Source organism: Microcaecilia unicolor, chromosome 13 (genome assembly GCF_901765095.1).
Source record: "Microcaecilia unicolor chromosome 13, aMicUni1.1, whole genome shotgun sequence".
NCBI classification, from domain to species: Eukaryota; Metazoa; Chordata; class Amphibia; order Gymnophiona; family Siphonopidae; genus Microcaecilia; species Microcaecilia unicolor.
Genome location: NC_044043.1, coordinates 49,002,725 through 49,020,268, shown reverse-complemented (window position 1 = coordinate 49,020,268; position 17,544 = coordinate 49,002,725). Strand labels below are relative to the sequence as shown.

The following is a 17,544-nucleotide window of genomic DNA, read 5'->3' as shown; positions in this document are numbered from 1 at the left end:
GCCTCCTTTGTCAGTGCTTTTGCTGCTCCTGTTTCCTGAACAGGCTATAAAAAAAAAAAAAGCTCTGGGACGCACCACTATGTAGTGTAGCACTTTTCTACTTTCAGATTTCAGTGGGTTGTATCTGAGCTCGGGGTTTTAGAGTTCCCATTTCCCTGGTTTTTCCTTTTCTCTGGGAATGTTACTTGCTTTTCCTCATCAGCTGACATGGTCTCTTGGCTATTTCCCTTGTAGCATTTGTTCCTCGCGCCTATTCGCAGGACAGAAAGTGATTCAGCCTCTTGTTCTTGGGCAGGCTGTTTTCTTTTGTGGCTAGCACATTCCAGAATATAGCAGGTCAGCTATATTCAGTTATATGCAACTTTTTTCCCCTTAGCTAATTATCTTTGCTATTCTGGGGAGTGGACATGGGCAGTTGTTTTACACTGAAAACGTGGTGATGTTCTCTGCTTGTCATGGTGGCAGGATCTTGTATTTTGTATCCAGGCACAGTTTTGGTTCCCCAGGAGTTTAAAAAAAAATGGGGGAGAGGGGAGAAAGCTGGCCTTTTTGGCTGCAGTAGGCCATCTGCCTTTTTATTTCGCAGTGTTAACTTCCTTATGCTCTGCTGGGGAATCATCATTTCCTTTTCTATTGTACCGTGCAGTGGCACTAACTTTGGTCCTGGGACACTACCATACTTCCACAGCAACAGCTCATATGGCTAATGCCGTCATCTAATTGTGGCTTATAGTCGCAACAGTCCTCGTGGCTGCGTTGTGGCAGCGTCATTCTTTGTTCCATAGTGGTGGCATTTTCCTTGGTGGTAGCCCCCTTGTACTATGTAGTGGTAGCAGCCTCCTGCGTGGCATGGTGGCGACATCATTCAGGGCTGTGAGCTGCCACCAACCTTGTATGCTATATAATGGTGACAGTGGCCTAGGATGGGTAGTGCTAGTGGATTCTGTACTGCCTAGTGATGGTGACTCCTGTCCTGCATATAGGCAACTTCCCCATGGTGTTGTGTGGTGGTAGCTTTCCCATGGTACTGTGCAAACAACTTTCCTATGGGCTGTGTAGTGGTGGCAACATCTCTCGGGCTGTGTGGGTTGTAGTCTTCTGTTCCACATAGTGTTGGCAACCTCCAGTAAGTGGTGGGGAGGGCAGCTTCCTGGGTTGCTCAGGGGAAGCAGTGGCTCAGGCTTCCATGTAGGCACATATATATAATAGTGGCACCAACCTATGTGGTGCAGTAGTAGTGCTTGCCACACTACAGAAAATTGCTATAGCACATGGTACTAGTTCCTTTTTGGTTCCACAGTACTACTAGCGACATAGGATTTACACCCTCCTCGTTTTTTCAGGGTTCCAGTTGGCTGCTGTGGTCCTCATCTCCACAAGCCACCTATGCGGCTAGTATACTGCTTATCCTGGGTAGCATTCTCTTTCAGACTTAGGAGTGACATCTGCTGGTGTTCTTTTTGTTGCCTGTCTATAGTGCTACAGTTACCTTCCACGGCTTCTATGTTGCAGGTACTTTGCGGTTGCCTCCATTCAATGCATGCTTCAGTTGGGATACTTACTTGCTAGTGCCTTATGTAAAGTTAGGTCACACCTCCACAGGATACCTGTATATCTTCGTGCCTATATACGTGGCATTTGGAAAACATATTTGGTACTGGTTTCTCTAGGGTGGGTCATGAGTGTTGAGATTGTAGTATGTCTCTAATACTACATCTACCTTTTAGAGTGCATAGGTAGTGCACAGTTGTGGCTTCAGATATAGTGACCTCAGGCATGTCTTCAAATGGCCTGTTCTCACTCGTTAGGCATGCTCAAAATTTTCCTTCCACAGGCCTACAGGCATGGTTATAGTTGGCCATTGCTTTGGCTGCAGCATCTGTGGGTGTGTTAAGAAAAAAAAATTCCCAGGTGTGACTAATTAAAGGCATCATCCCCACATGTGGCTTCAATTCCAAGAGTCACAAGCTCAGCCTCAAGGGCAAAAGCCACAGGTCTGCTAGCAGGTGCATCGATTACAGGCATGCTTTTTTTTTGGGGGGGGGGGGGGGGGGGATGTTTACTGCCTGGCATCCATTGCACTCTGGGAGGTATTCCTTCATATAACATAGGTGCCTGCATACTATATTATGCAACGGCAGCTGCTGGCATTTTATCTGCTGCAGCCAGTTCTGCAACAGGGAATTATATTCCTTCTCATGCTTATGGGACATGTTTTATGCCTGCATGTCTAACTCTAGTGCCGTTCTCACCCCTTTAGCTTCAGGTGATGAAGCAATATTTGAGTTACAGCCTTTTTATACATCTCTATCGCTATTTGGGTGACAGCCTTTTCATACATCTCTATCTCTTTGTGTGTGAGCAATGGCCTAGGAACCAAGCGTAGGATTTGTAGGTTCAAGTCCCTCTGTTTCTACTTTCTACAGCTGTTCCCTCAAGGGTACTAGTTACAGCACCTACCAAGATGGTTCCAGCAATTGCAGCAAAACTGCAGGTGCTGGTTTTAGATCATTCAATATGCTCTTCCATGTTTCCTTTCTGAATGGTAGTCTCTAACCAGTTGCATCTCCAGCTTCTATATCTCCAATGGTTGTTCTCTTGTAGATCTATACTCTTCTTTTCTTCAGTCACAGTTATGGCTCTAGAACACTGTTCGGTATGCTTTTCACCTTTTGTCTTTATGGGTGGTTTGCTTTGTTCTCCTACTTAGAGCCTTCGACAGAGTGAAGGTTAATAACCTATGTGGGCTAGGCAGCCATTTTGTTTAGCTGGCAGTGCCCATTGTTCCAGGGTAGCTGTAGTTTTGCTGCAGTACACATTCTATGTTTGGCTCACATGGTCTTGGTCATCAGTTTCCCATATTTTGGGGGTTTTCTTCAGCACTTCTATAGTAGACATTTGTTTGCCTGGCATTGAGTACTTGCTTTATCAAGGGTCTTCTCTGATAGTCCCGCCTTATTTTGAGGACTGCTTTGTTGGATTAGGATTTATTTATTGCCTTTTTGAAGGAACTCACTCAAGGCGGTGTACAGTAAGATGAAAAGGAAGGAGAAATTGTCTTGCCTGATTTTCTTTCCTTTAGTCTGTTTGAGTCTGCATTATATAAAAAAAATTATGCTAATAAAATAAAGACAGTCTGAAAAACCAAATCTTAAATTGAATATGGAATGTCACTTGAATTCAGTGGAGAGTAATCTGTACAGGGAAAATGCGGTCATATTCTTGCCAATTAGCAAATGGCCTAGGCACTTTAATTTGATATTTTGGCAGCCCATAGTATTTACTATTACTATAGGCCAGTCTAGTTGTAATAGCATGGATCAAAGTTGCCAGGTCTTTCTGTTCCCAACTTCAAATTGCTAAACAGTGCCTTTAATATCTCTATCTGGTCACAGAAAGATATTTGCATCTATAGTTATTTCGAGGTTCAAGGTTATTTTTATTTAATGAATTGTCTAAGGCAATGCTATCAAAGCAATTTACATATGATAAAAGTATTATCACACAGTACAATACATTGTCCTACAATTTTACAGTAGAAGCAGTTAGAAAACAATGAAAATAATTCCAGATTTCTCACTTTTCCCTATACTTTATAGGAGAATGTCCCCTGTAACCAGAGCTGACTTGTCCACACTGTAGAAAGTCATTGTCTCCTTATGGTTCAACTTAACATGCCACGTCATTTTTAATAAAATAGAAAAGTGTCTATAGTCTAACTATTGTAGGTTACTAGACACATTGATTGAAAGAGGCTTATGTAGTAGGTATTGTTCTTGGACTCTGGGCATTCACGTTTAGTAACTTGTTTTCTGCTACCATTTCATTTATGCCCTTTGCTCTGTTAGTTCCCTTTTTTGAATCACTGTGCATTGTTACCCTGATGCTTCTGGATATTTTACTTTTAAACTATGATTAGATCAACTCCATTTCTTCCAAACGATTTGCGATTTCCTTTAGTGTGTCTGTTTTCCACATCATCTCATTTTTCAGTACTTTGTACTGTTGTGTTTCTTTTACAAATCTTGCATTAACTATAAAACATTTGGGTGACAGCACTGTATTAACAGTAATCTGGTGCTCCTTAGTCTTTGCTGGTCCTTGATAGGAGTCTGCTGTTCAGGGGTCAGTTGCTTCCTTAATCCACATTCTCTCTTCTTGCATCCATTTGTCAGTTTCATATGTTTGACTTTTTTTCGGGCTGCGTCTCAAAATAGCCCTGATTTCACATTTTTTTCATACAGCTTGTCGAAATACACTTGATTGGCATGGCTATAAATAGTCACAGATAGCAGGAGTGGACTGACAATGGTCTGGAGCCCAGGCAATAAGGATCATAGGGTTCTCTTCCTCTTCCCCCCACCCCAGGTCCTTCTGTCCCCCTCTCCCAGTGCCTTAAAGCTGCCAGTGCCACTGACCTTTTCCTTTAGTTCAGTTGCTGCAAGTACAGCTCAGCCTCCAGGTACTTCAAAGCCTCCTTTTGTGTGTACAGTCAGGGGCACCAGCAGCTACATTGGCCATCTGCCGCTGACACCGGAATGTCCCTCTGCCATGGCCTGCCCTTGTGGAAGAAGGAAGTTATGTCCAAGTGGGCGGGCTACAGCAGAGAGAAGGTCTGCAACAGCCAGTGTAGCTGCCAGTACCCCTGCCTGCACGGAGGAAAGGGGGGTGCTCAGAAATGGGAGCATGGGAGGGGGAGAGAAGGTGCGTCTTAAGTCCCAGACCTGGGGGCAGAGGGGAGAGAGGGATGTAAGGTAGTGCCCAGTTGCCTGTATAGTCAGTCCATCCCTGACTGATAGTAAGTTTACTTTTCTCTAGTTAAACTATTTGTGCCCTTTCCTTTGTAGTGGATGCTCAGTTGTCTCAGAAGTGGGTGAAGTTCTCTTCTGTTTCTGATGGATTTAACTCTGACAGCACTAGCCACCATGGAGGGAAAATCCCTAGGAAACTAGCCAATCAGGTGGTGGATAAGGTGTGGCAAGAATGTACTATGAACAGAGCACAGAACAAGTAAGTATCTGGCTGTTACAAGATGTGGGGTGTTCCTGTTGAAACTATTACTTTTCATTTTTATGTAAATTAGGGCATGACATTAATCACAGTTAATTCTGGGATTTAACATGTCATAATTTAAAATTAATTGTGACTAATAAAATTAACCATGCTGCAGAGTCTCCTGTCCATCTCTTCCCAGTATCTCCCCCTATTTCCTTCTCTTAGCCCTCCTGCTCCCCCCCCCCCCAAAAAAAGGTCTGGCATCTCTCCCCACCCTGCCCATGGTTTAACAGCTCCCCCTCTCAATCGCCTGCCTGCTTGTAGCTTAAATTTGCTCTTCTCTCGATCCTCAGCAGCGATACTCATTTGCTGCCTGTGGCCAGCTCCAGAGCTTACCCTCTGACAGGTCCTGCTCCTGCAGAAACAGGAAGTTGGACCCTGGAGGGGAGATGGGAGGGAAGGAAGAGAGATAATGGACCTGGGGGTGAAGGGGAGGGAGGAAATAAAGAGAAAGGGAGAGATGTTGAACCTGGGGGCAGGGAGGGGAGAGGGAGATATTGGTCCTGTAAGCGTGTTAATGGTGATTATGCACTCAGAAGAGATTCCCTGCTGTTATATCTGGTTGCTTTATTTGTTTATTTATTTGTTACATTTGTATTCCACATTTTCCCACCTATTTGCAGGCTCAATGTGGCTTACATAGTACCGGAGAGGCGATTGCATATTCCGGTGTGAACAAATACAAAGTAATGTACTAAGATAGAGTTCATGTGGTACAGCCACATTAGGGAGTCGTTCAACGGAAGAGTTGTGTTATGTCCATTTCATACGTTAGGTATGTTGTGTTGCAGAGATCAGATATTTATGATGGATTGGTAGAGTATGAACCAATGTGCTGGTCTGGATCTAAACACTGGGCAATACTGATGTTTTTTTTCTTCTCCTCATGGCACACCTAATTAGGTCTGAAAGCAACACTGCACCACGTGGAAAATGCTGGTTTAGGGGCAGCTGCCAAAATGGTTAATAATCTTCATCATAATTCATATAGGGGTCAGCTTAAAGATTTAAATGTGTATACCAAGGAGGAAAGGAAAGAACAGAGCGATAGGAGGATGCTCAGGTAATGCCTAGGTGGTAGATCTTTTTCAGTGAAAGGAAGCCCTTAGTAAAGGTGAAAGAGAACTTGAGTAATCTAAGGAAATATTTTTGTGCAGACTGAGTGGTAGATGGAATTTCCTCTTAATAGCCAAGATAGAAAAAAAAAACAAAAGTACGGGACAAACAAATTTTCAGAGCGGGGACAGGATAGTAATACTGAATGTTAGGTAAGGATGGGTGAACCAAATGGGTTTTAAGGTCTTCATCTGCTGCCTATCCCATATTTTTATATTATAACAGTTTCTTCATTTCCTTGCAGATTTCTTCAGCTGAAGAGGTAGACTTCAGATTTTTTGTTTACATACACAATTCACTAGAGATTTTCATGACAACTTATTGTTAGTTTTATTTTCTTGGTATCCTTTTGTTTCATAAAGAGATTATTTGAGATGTAATAGAAACCAGAAGAGGGAAGTCAAGTAATATGAATAAATAGAATATTTGACTTGCAGGAGAAAGTATTCTGCTACTTCAAATGATGAAAAGATGGCTGAAAAAATTGCAACTTGGGATTTTGTTGAAGCTACACAGAGAACTAACTGCAATTGTTCCAGGTATAGTAAAAACAGGCTTTAAGGCCCATAAAATATAATATAATTTTTTTTCCATAAAACATAATTTCTTAAATGGGGCATTGTACACTTTTAAACACATCTGTACTTGGATAGATGCTTTGGTTTCAAAAGATGAGAATTGTAGAATTCTAATATTTGATATTTTCACCAAAGCAAGGCCTTTGGCATAGTTAATTCTTCAAGAGAAAGCGTAGAAGATCTTTTCATAAGAAAATGTCAGTAAATCTAAGTCTGAAGTGCCAGATTTTCTCCTGTTATGATCCTGGCTACTTGTCTATTCATACATCTTTCATATATATTCATAATTCTGTCATTTAAAAAACAATATGCTTTTTAATTCAGACAATTTGGGGGCCTATTCGGTAAAGGAACACAAGCGCCTACTTTTCTTTACAGAATATTAGCATAAAGCAAAAATACACCCCTATAAGGCGCAAGCAATGCCAACCATAAAGAGCTGGTGTTATAGTGTTCACCTAAGTGTTGGAGGTAATGTGCATATTTTACAATATTCTATAGTTATGCGTCAATAAGTGCAAATCCCGCCCAGGTTCTGCCTATGTCCGTGCCCATTTATAAAATATTTACTATGTAAGATAAACACTTTTAAAGAATAGTGGTCAGGTGGAATTTTGACATCTTTACGTATATGTACGTACATGTGCATATGCCATTGAATTACATGTATACTTTATAGATTTGCCCTTGTAAAGAGTTAAAATTTCAGCATGGGGTTATCCTGATGTACTCTGGAAAGTCTTAAATGTGAGAGAAAATGTGTAAATTAGACAAGCAGTATTTTTTTTAAATCTAAATCTTGGAACATGTCTGCTAAAAATGATAGTGGAGAAATTCTCAAAATTGCTCACATTGTTGGGCACTTTTTTCTGTGTTCTTTGTACCTCAGGGCATTTTGTATTTGCTTTTTCTTTGGTTAGATTTTCTTGAAAGCATAATTTGAAAATGCAATCTATGCAGATTATATTTCCAGTTTAAATATGTCCCCAGGAATTCACATGAAAGTACATGTTGAAGAATTCTTGCACAAACTTACCCCCTCATTCTGTATAGCGCACCAATTTTGCGTGTAACTTCTGCACTACCACAGCAGTAACACACCATAACAGGTGAAACAGGTACAGGCATAAGGGCAATTAAGCACTCTAATATAACTTGGCAGACCTGTGTTATAGCATGTAACCAGGGGGGGGAAGGGCAGTTCATGTAGAAGGGGCATGGGTATGTCACCAAGCAAAGCAGGTAAGGTATTGAGTACTATCAGTTGCATGCCACATTTAGATGACATTTACACCTGTTGTTGACATGGCGCAGGTTGGTGCTCCTAAATGTTTTGTCTATTTATGCTAAAATTTTTTATAACTAATTTGACACAGATTTGCCGTTATAGAATACTAGCTTAGTGCTCTGATTTTTAGAAGCTGTTTGTGTATTTTATAGAATTGCCTCATTTATGGCAATAAGGATGGATTTAGCATATTTTATAGAATTGCCTCCTTAATGGCAATAAGGATGGATAATTTTTAGACTGCCTTTTTATTTGGGTAAATAAATACTTATCTAGGTAAATGGCTTTTGAGAATAGGCCTATGTGCACAATTATTTAATAATAAGTAGGCAAAATTTGAACAATGGTCTTGTAGAACCTTTCATTTTTGGTAAAACTTTTGAATTTCAGCTTAACTTGCTGTGAAACAGAATTCTGACTATTGTTTCTGATACCTTTACTTTTTTTTTTTTTTTTTTATCTATAGACATAAAAATCTTAAACAGAGAAATTTAGGTCAACAGGGACAGACAGTGCCGGTGGGCCAGCAGCAGCAAGCACCTCCAAAGCACAAGACAACAGAGAAGCAAGAGAAAGGGGATAAGCCACAGAAACGCCCTCTGACTCCTTTTCACCATCGTGCTTCTGTTAGTGATGATATTGCCATAGAATCTGACTCAGCCAATCAAAGACTTGCAATCAGATCACAGGACAGCAGGGGTCGTTTCTCAAACATCAGACCTAGTGATGTAGCAAAGACTTCTCAGATGCATGGCCCTGAAATGACAAATTCACCGCTGCCACCACCACTTAGTCCTCATCCATGTGATGGAGTAGATGAAGGTGGAGATGCCATTAAAAACCCTTCGACTCCTCAGAGCCAGCATTTCTATCAAATGCCAACTCCAGATCCCTTGGTTCCTACTAAGGCAATAGATGACAGGATAGATAGCTTATCCCAATCCTTTCCACCTTCATTTTCTGATGTCCTGGAGCCTACACTCTATGTTGGTGCAGCCGTACACTTGGATGAGGAAGAAACAGATGCTGCATGGAAGTATTATAAAGTTCCTAAGAGAAAAGATCTGGAGTTCTTGCCTCCACAGCTTCCAAATGATAAATTCCGAGATGATCCAGTAGGGTCTGTTGGGCAGGAAAATGTAACATCTGTTACAGAGTATGTATTTAACTCTTTCTGTTTCCTCCATGATATCCTTCCCCCCCCCCCCCCCAAGCTTTCTTTCTAGGTGGTTTGCTTGAATGACTTCAGCTTTTCTGACCAGTAGCCACATTTTTTTTTCCTAGCATGGATCTCTACTGTAGAAACAGCAGCAGTCTGTTCTCTTCTCCTGGGCTCAAGCATATCTTCTCTATGATGTGCCATAGCATAACACCACAACATGTATTTTTCTTGATTAAATGGATGTAACTTGTACAAAATAGGTATTTCTGTAACTTTTGGTGTCTGGGCTGCCCCAAACGTTTCCTTCAAGCTGCTGCCTTTTACCTGCTGAGTGACAGTTCATCTTTTTGCTGATGCCATTCAGCCATCATTGGCTGGGTCTGACTGCTGGCACAGTGTGCTTTTTAAATTTGAGAGCAACTGTTTGTTTCACAGAAGCAGGTGGGAGAAGGTTTCTGGTGCTTGCAGATGGGTCTAATTCAAGGCCTGATAATAGGCCAAGTGGGAGAAGGAGGCTGTGTCAAGGGAAATGAGTATGATGTAGAGGATGAAGCTGGAAGAAGGAGGCTGGTGGCTGATGGGAAGCTGGGGATGAAAAAGGAGGCTGGCAGATGGTAGAGGGGTAGAAGCATCTGATGCTAGGGTGGGAGAAAGGTGTGATGTTGGTGTGTGGAGAAGTGGGCTCGGAGTTAACACAGGGACTGGGGATAGAGGCTAGAGAAAGGATATAACGCTGGTGAAAGTGGGTTGGAGGGGGACAGGTGGGAGATGTGGGTTGGGAGGAGGGGACTGGGTGCTAATGCAGGGACTATAGTGGGAGAAGGACAAATGCTGGATGATGGGGGTGGAAGAAGCAAGGACATATGCAGGGTGAGGTGAAGATAAGGAGCAGAAGAGTGGGATTGGGAGCAGAGCATGCCATCACTCCCAAAGAAAAAGTTGTTCCACTGCCTGTGTATGTGTTCAGTCTGTTAGTCCATCGTAACTTTGGATTTGATAATCTAATTACAAAATTCTGGGAGAATAGTGATTTTTATGGATGTCCTTCATGCAAAGTGTATTGAAGTTTTGGGTGCCTTTAGTATTTTACTTTGTTCTTCCAAATCAAAGAATAGAAAACTTGATTCTTGATGAAGCAGTAATCGAAAGTTATCAGCAGTGGTGAAAAAACATTGATAAGAGGTTACCCACACATCTGAAGTTGTCTCTCATCTGTGATACCCCAAACCCAGAAGGAGCGCACTCCCTGTTGCTACAGCCAACTCGGGTGTGAAGAGAGCCCTTGTTGCTGTTGCTGGCCTAGGAGTAGTTTGAGTTACCAAGCTGTAGCAGATTTCAAGAGCAGGCTATAGTGGGAGGCTTGGGTCCCAAAAGAAGCCAGTATGAGCTGCATAGAACAGAAATGGAATGGTTGAAGGTATAGGAATGAAAACAAACAAAAAAAGAAAAATAGCCCAAGCAAGAAAACACACAGAAATAAAAATAAAGTAAAAACAAAAATGAGCCAAAAGGGCAAATCAACAGCAGCAAAAAAGTTACAAGATGACACACGTAATTCAAAAGTTAAGCCTGAACCATTTATGACTCAACACTTTTGAGTAGTCCTCAATCATTAGCTTCTCACTTGTACCCAATTCCACACACTTAACTGTCAACTTCTCATAATCTCCAAACCAAATAACCTTAGTCTTTAATCTATTCAATTTTAGGAAATTAGCTTTAGCCCAATTATCAGTTTTAATGACAACTATGACAATTTCCCTTAAGAAAGTCATAGTATCTTCACACTTTTCTCAGGCTTCACATAGAAGAAAATAGTCAGCATGTGAGTAGACCAGTACTCATAAGGTGTACAGCTGTTTTAACAAGGAAGATGACAATGGTAACCCTTGAGGAACTCCGCAATCTGCATTCCACTGCAAGGATACCTTAGAATCCTTTCTTACACTATATATTCTCTGCAAAAACTCACTAACCATTTCAAAACAGTACCACTCCCTCCAATCTGACTAACCCATTCAGCAGTTGATCATGGTTCACTGCATCAAAGGCAGCTGATATATCGAGTTGTAGCAAAATCATGTGCTTTCCCTTGCTAAGAGCCAGTCTGATTTCAGTTACCATTTCCAGCAACAAAGTTTCAGTACTATGTAGTGATCTGAAACAGTGTTGTGAAATATAAATAATGGCAAATTAGCTCAAGTAGTCACATAATTGAGTATTCACAACAGATTCAAAAAGTTTAGCAAGCCATGGTATACTTGCCACAGGTCTATAATTTTCAGGCTTAGACAAATCAACTCCCATTGATTTGGAAATAGGAGTCAGCATAATATATGCCAAATCAATGGGGTAATTCCCAGTACTCGGAATAGAATTAAAAGACATTGTCAACCAGACCACTATGTCAGAGGGTGCAGTCTTAAGTAAATAGGAAGGACAAACAGATTATCTAAGTAACTAGTTTCTTAGACAACCTTTTGAGGTAGATATTAATAGTATTTGTATCAACTTCCAAAAATTAATTCCATAGCATGTCTCCTTTCACAGAGTTATCTCCTCTCTCCTCCTTTTGCTCCCACCAATGACAATCCTGTTTGGCTTCAACAAGACTTTGCCTAATAGTATCTATTTTAGTGCGGAAATAATTTGCCTACTCATCTGCAGTAGGTCGTATTTATTGTGAAATCTGCACCTTATCAGTTGTTATCAATGAGTTGAAAATTTGGAAAAGCTGTTTTGATTAAATTTCTGAATCATCTATCATTTTTCCATAGTATTTTCTTTTTGACACAACAGAATTTTAATTTATTCTTTCCACTGCCTATAAATACCAGGATCCTTAGCTTTACTTCAGGATCTCTCTTGCCTCCTACAGGCCCTCTTAAGATTTTCTAACTCTGGTGTATACAAGTGATTCCTTTTTAAATAACCATTTCTTTTTTTCAGAGGTGCTAATTTGTCTAAGGATAAAGACACTGCATTATTCCATACTTGTAGCTTTCTGGCCAAAAAGGTCAGTATCAGTTTTTCCCCAGCCAAGACATGTATTAATCTTAGACCTGGATTGAACATTCTTAAAACGGTCTTAGGAAAAAAATCAAAACAAAATGATCCGTCCAAGGAACTGCATCTCACTTCTGATGTCCTATTAGTATCTACGAGTTATTCCCTTTGGTGAAAGCCTAAATATCAAGTGTATGACCATCTTTGTGTCGCTTAATCAATATCAATCCTAAGATCTGATTGTAAAAATAAAAATCTAAAAACTGCTGTACTGAAACAGCATTATAATTTTCCAAGTGGATATTCATGTTTCCTAAAATAATTCCTTAAAAATAAGCGTATATCAAGCTATGATTTCAAGTATCCACTCGCTAATGCCATTCCAAGATTCGAGTGGCGTATAGATTAAAATTATCCTCAGTTTCTCCATCATAAAATCAGTAAGTTGGCAAACCATCACTTCTATACCCATTTTCATATTGTTTTCTACCTTTGTGATGGTAAAAGAATCTTTATAAATAATAGCCAGCCCACCTCCCTTCCTGTCTTATCTAAGATCATGTAATATCTGATATCCTGTAGGACAAAGTTCTAACACATGGGGAGAATTAGGGTCTGGCAACCAGGTTTCTGTTATAAAAAATCAAATCCGCTTGTGTATCATTAATCAGGTCAAGAATTAAAATTCTCTTATAGAGTGAGCGCTCATGTAAATACAGTCAATTGACTCATAATCCTCTTCAGCAGGTACCCTGGAAATAACAGGAGGGTATATTGTACACCTACCCTTGTCTCTCAATCTTTTATTCCTAACATTGTCATAAATAGGTCTAACACCCCATACTGCTTCTGGGATCTGTATACATGATGGCATACAGTCTACCAAATTACCCAAATCTGTACTTACTCTATTCCTGTGGTGTATTCGTTTGTAACCTGATTTTATTACTGGTTTTGATAAACCTACTAACTCCCCTACATTTTCCAACTTCCACCCATCCCAACCCTAGATAACACAGTTTTAATAGAAACAACCAAGGCATGATGCTTTTACAAAAGCATCTTTTGAGCAGTACCTTCAAGTCCAATATCCCTAAAGTTGCCCACAAAGGTGCACACTAAGGTAATTGTCACACCCCTTAAGTGTGCTCCTTCAGTGGCACACCTCAGACTTGGCATGCTGATAAGGTTCCTCCGTGAATGCGTGTTGAAGATGCTGGTGTCACGAGGGGGCGGGGCTTTCTGCCACGCTGTTGGAAAATGAGTAGATAAGGTTCTCTAGTTGAAAGCAGATTATGCTGCAAACACTGTTCTTCAGAGGAGCACAGGAAGCAGACAGAAGTGCCTCACTCAGCATGCTGATCAGGGGAGTTTCTCACCTCTCTGGATCTGTAAAGGCCAACTTCCACACAGCCGTCAAAGTACACAAGTGCTACCTGCAGTTTTGTGTGTGGCAAGCATTACTAGTTCAGGGCTTTCCATTTTGATCTGGTAACAGCAAATCAAATCATCCAAAGGTCATGGTGGTGCTGGTGGCAGCTAAATACTCTTAGGTCTTTAATTATGCTTTCTGTACAGAGAAGGGATTCAGGTTCACCTTTATATGGACAGTTGGCAGATCTTGGCTGATTTAGAGGTAGGCCCTTAGGCAGATATGGCCAGAGTGATTAAGGAGTTAGAGCACCTATTTTGTGTGGTGAATTTTTCTAAGAGTCATGTGGATCCTGTGCAAGTGCTTCAATTCTGGACAAGTGGCAGCCTTCCACAAGGCAGAATGAACAAGATTCTAGCACGGTGGAGGCGTTTCTTCTGGTGGGGTTCCAAGGGCCTAGGATTATCTTTAGCTTCTGGGACAGCCTTACAGTGGAGCACAAAAATGCAGCAACAACAACCATGTTGCTGCCTTACAAATATCCTCTGGATTGAGTGTTCGGGCCTTTGCCCATGAGATCAAGTGTGATCTGGTGGAATGCCCTGGAGACGTTCTGGGACCACTGTGTAATTGATTATATGCAAAGGGGACCGTTCTCTACAAGAGAATGCATAATAGCCATCTTAAGACATATATGATAGAGATTTTCTTTTTAATTATGATATTTCAGAAATGGCATTATTTATATGGCCAGCTGTTTTGAATTTGTGATGTGACCATTGTTGGCATTGGGTGGTGATCCAGCGCTGAGAGACAGACATATAAGTACATAAGTAATGCCATACTGGGAAAAGACCAAAGGTCCATCAAGCCCAGCATCCTGTCCCCGACAGCGGCCAATCCAGGTCAAGGGCACCTAGTAAGCTACCCAAACGTACAAACATTTTATACAAGTTATTCCCGAAATTGTGGATTTTTCCCAAGTCCATTTAGTAGCGGTCTATGGACTTGTCCTTTAGGAAACCGTCCAATCCCTTTTTAAACTCTGCCAAGCTAACCGCCTTCACTGCGTTCTCTGGCAACGAATTCCAGAGTTTAATTATGTGTTGGGTGAAGAAACATTTTCTCCTATTTGTTTTAAATTTATGACACTGTAGTTTCATCGCATGCCCCCTAGTCCTAGTATTTTTGGAAAGCGTGAACAGACGTGTCAAATCCACCTGTTCCACTCCACTCATTATTTTATATACCTCTATCATGTCTCCCCTCAGCCATCTCTTGTTCAAGCTGAAAAGCCCTAGCCTCCTTAGTCTTTCTTCATTGGGACGTTGTCCCATCCCTGCTATCATTTTTGTTGCCCTTCGCTGCACCTTTTCCAGTTCTACTATATCTTTCTTGAGATGAGGCGACCAGAATTGAATATAATACTCACCATGGAGTAATACAACGGCATTATAACATCCTCACATCTGTTCTCCATACCTTTCCTAATAATACCCAACATTCTATTTGCTTTCCGAGCCGCAGCAGCACACTGAGCAGAAGGTTTCAGTGTATTATCAACGACGACACCCAGATCCCTTTCTTGGTCCGTAACTCCTAACGTGGAACCTTGCATGACGTAGCTATAATTCGGGTTCTTTTTTTTCCTACATGCATCACCTTGCACTTGCTCACATTAAACGTCATCTGCCATTTAACTGCCCAGTCTTCATCTCGTAAAGTCCTTCTATAATTTTTCAAAATCCTCTCGCGAGTTAACGAATTTGAATAACTTTGTGCCATCAGCAAATTTAATTACCTCACTAGTTACTTCCATCTCTAAATCATTTATAAATATATTAAAAAGCAGCGGTCCTAGCATTGACCCCTGAGGAACCCCACTAACTACCCTTCTCCATTGTGAATACTGCCCATTTAACCCCACTCTGTTTCCTATCCTTCAACCAGTTTTTAATCCACAATAGGACATTTCCTCCTATCCCATGACCCTCCAATTTCCTCTGTAGCCTTTCATGAGGTACCTTATCAAACGCCTTTTGAAAATCCAGATACACAATATCAACCGGCTTCCCTTTGTCCACATGTTTGTTTACTCCTTCAAAGAATTGAAGTAAATTGGTCAGGCAAGATTTCCCCAGACTAAAGCCATGCTGACTTGGTCTTAGTAATCCATGTCCTCGATGTGCTGTGTAATTTTGTTTTTAATAATAGCCTCTACAATTTTCCTTGTCACCAACGTCAGACTCACCGGTCTATAATTTCCCGGATCTCCCCTGGAACCTTTTTTAAAAATCAGCGTTACATTGGCCACTCTCCAATCTTCCGGTACCCGATTTTAAGGATAAATTGCATATCACTAACAGAAGTTTCGCAATCTCATTTTTCAGTTCTATCAGTACTCTAGGATGTATACCATCCGGTCCAGGAGATTTGCTACTCTTCAGTTTGCGGAACTGCCCCATTACGTCCTCCAGGTTTACTGTGAATTCAGTAAGTTTCTCTGACTCCGCTTGAAATACCATTTCCGACACTGGTATTCCACCCAAATCTTCCTCGGTGAAGACTGAAGCAAAGAATTTATTCAATCTCTCTGCTACGTCTTTGTCATCCTTGATCGCCCCTTTTACCCCTTGGTCGTCCAGCGGCCCAACCGATTCTCTTGCCGGCTTCCTGCTTTTAATATACTGAAAAAAAAATGTTTTACTATGTTTTTTTGCCTCTAATGCTATCTTTTTTTTCGTAATCTCTCTTGGCCTTCTTTATCTGTGCCTTGCATTTGTTTTCACAATCCTTCTTGTTATTTTCAGACGGTTCCTTCTTCCATTTTCTGAAGGCGTTTCTTTTAGCCCTAATAGTTTCCTTCACCTCACTTTTCAACCACGCTGGCTGTCTTTTGGACTTCCGTCTTTCTTTTTGCCTTTTGTATTTTGGAAACAGTGATTTTTTTTTTTAAAATATATATTTATATACACTTGATTGGGTGACTGGATCTCACTAGATTTAATAGAAGGCAAATGATTCAGAACTCCTCTCTCTGCCCATTCCATTCATTAGGATGATTTTATGTACAGAGTCCAAAAGGCTCCAGGATTTGAGAAGCAGCAGCAGTTTCCTCGCCATTCTATGGTGATTGAATTTGCCTTCAAAAAGGCTAGTGGTTCCAAGTCTCCATTTTGGTGCCTCTGGAGAGGAATGCTTGGACTTTGAAGTCTTTTGGGAGGAAGGCTTTTCAGGGCTCTGTGCTAATTTCTCACAGTCCTGCCAGCGCTACATGAGCCTGCACTTGAAGAGCTTGGTGCGCAGTGTGGAGTTTGCAGACACACTCTGGCCATAGAGCAGGAAGCAGAGATCCGCCAACTGATAGGCAACCAGGAGGAGTGCTGCAAACACGTGGCTCGAGCAACCTTTGATGCTTTTCAGTGTGGCATTCAGAATCTCTGCCATAGGTATTAGCATGCACAGACAGACCTGTCGGTTCAGGAGAAATTTCTGGATGTCTCTTGCTGAGGAAATGATCTTTTGGTGAGAAGATAGAGGAGATTGCTGACTTTATCACTGTCTTGGCCCACCCCTTCTGCAGCCTCCAGTTCTCAGAGGTTTTTGAGTGGTAGTCAGAGGAGACCCTTCTACTCTTGACACAGGTTTACTCTTTCTAGCAACTCTTCCCAACAATCTTAGGGTCCTCACTCCTGCTCCCAGCAGCAGTGGGCCCAGAAGCCCCAGCTAGCTCTGCAGTTAAAGTAGGGAATGAGCTTTTGACTGGCTTTGAGAGCATAGCTGCTATTTAAAAAAACAAAAAAACAGCTCTGGATGGCCTACCAGTAGGAAGGGAGCTAAAGTTTTTTCTAAACAAGTTGGCCCCTTGTCACCTCAGACCGGTAGGTTCTCAAAATAGTCCAGGTGAGTTACGCCTTTTATTGGCAATAACTCCCTCCAAATTGCCCACTGAGAGCATTGAATTTAA

The 17,544-nt window shown here is 41.4% G+C and overlaps 1 protein-coding gene across 3 annotated transcripts in view; it reads left to right on the top strand.

The window, feature by feature from the left end:
* Positions 1 to 17,544, top strand: part of MED13 (mediator complex subunit 13) — a 339,306-nt gene that overhangs the window by 144,317 nt on the left and 177,445 nt on the right. For all 3 annotated transcript variants that reach the window (XR_003939897.1, XM_030185828.1, XM_030185830.1), the window contains 3 exons: positions 4,848 to 5,010; positions 6,609 to 6,710; positions 8,504 to 9,193. Coding sequence is in view for 2 of the 3 variants with exons in the window: in XM_030185828.1 (XP_030041688.1) it covers positions 4,848 to 5,010; positions 6,609 to 6,710; positions 8,504 to 9,193 (955 nt within the window). In the remaining variant the exon portion in view is untranslated. The remainder of the gene's footprint in view (positions 1 to 4,847; positions 5,011 to 6,608; positions 6,711 to 8,503; positions 9,194 to 17,544) is intronic.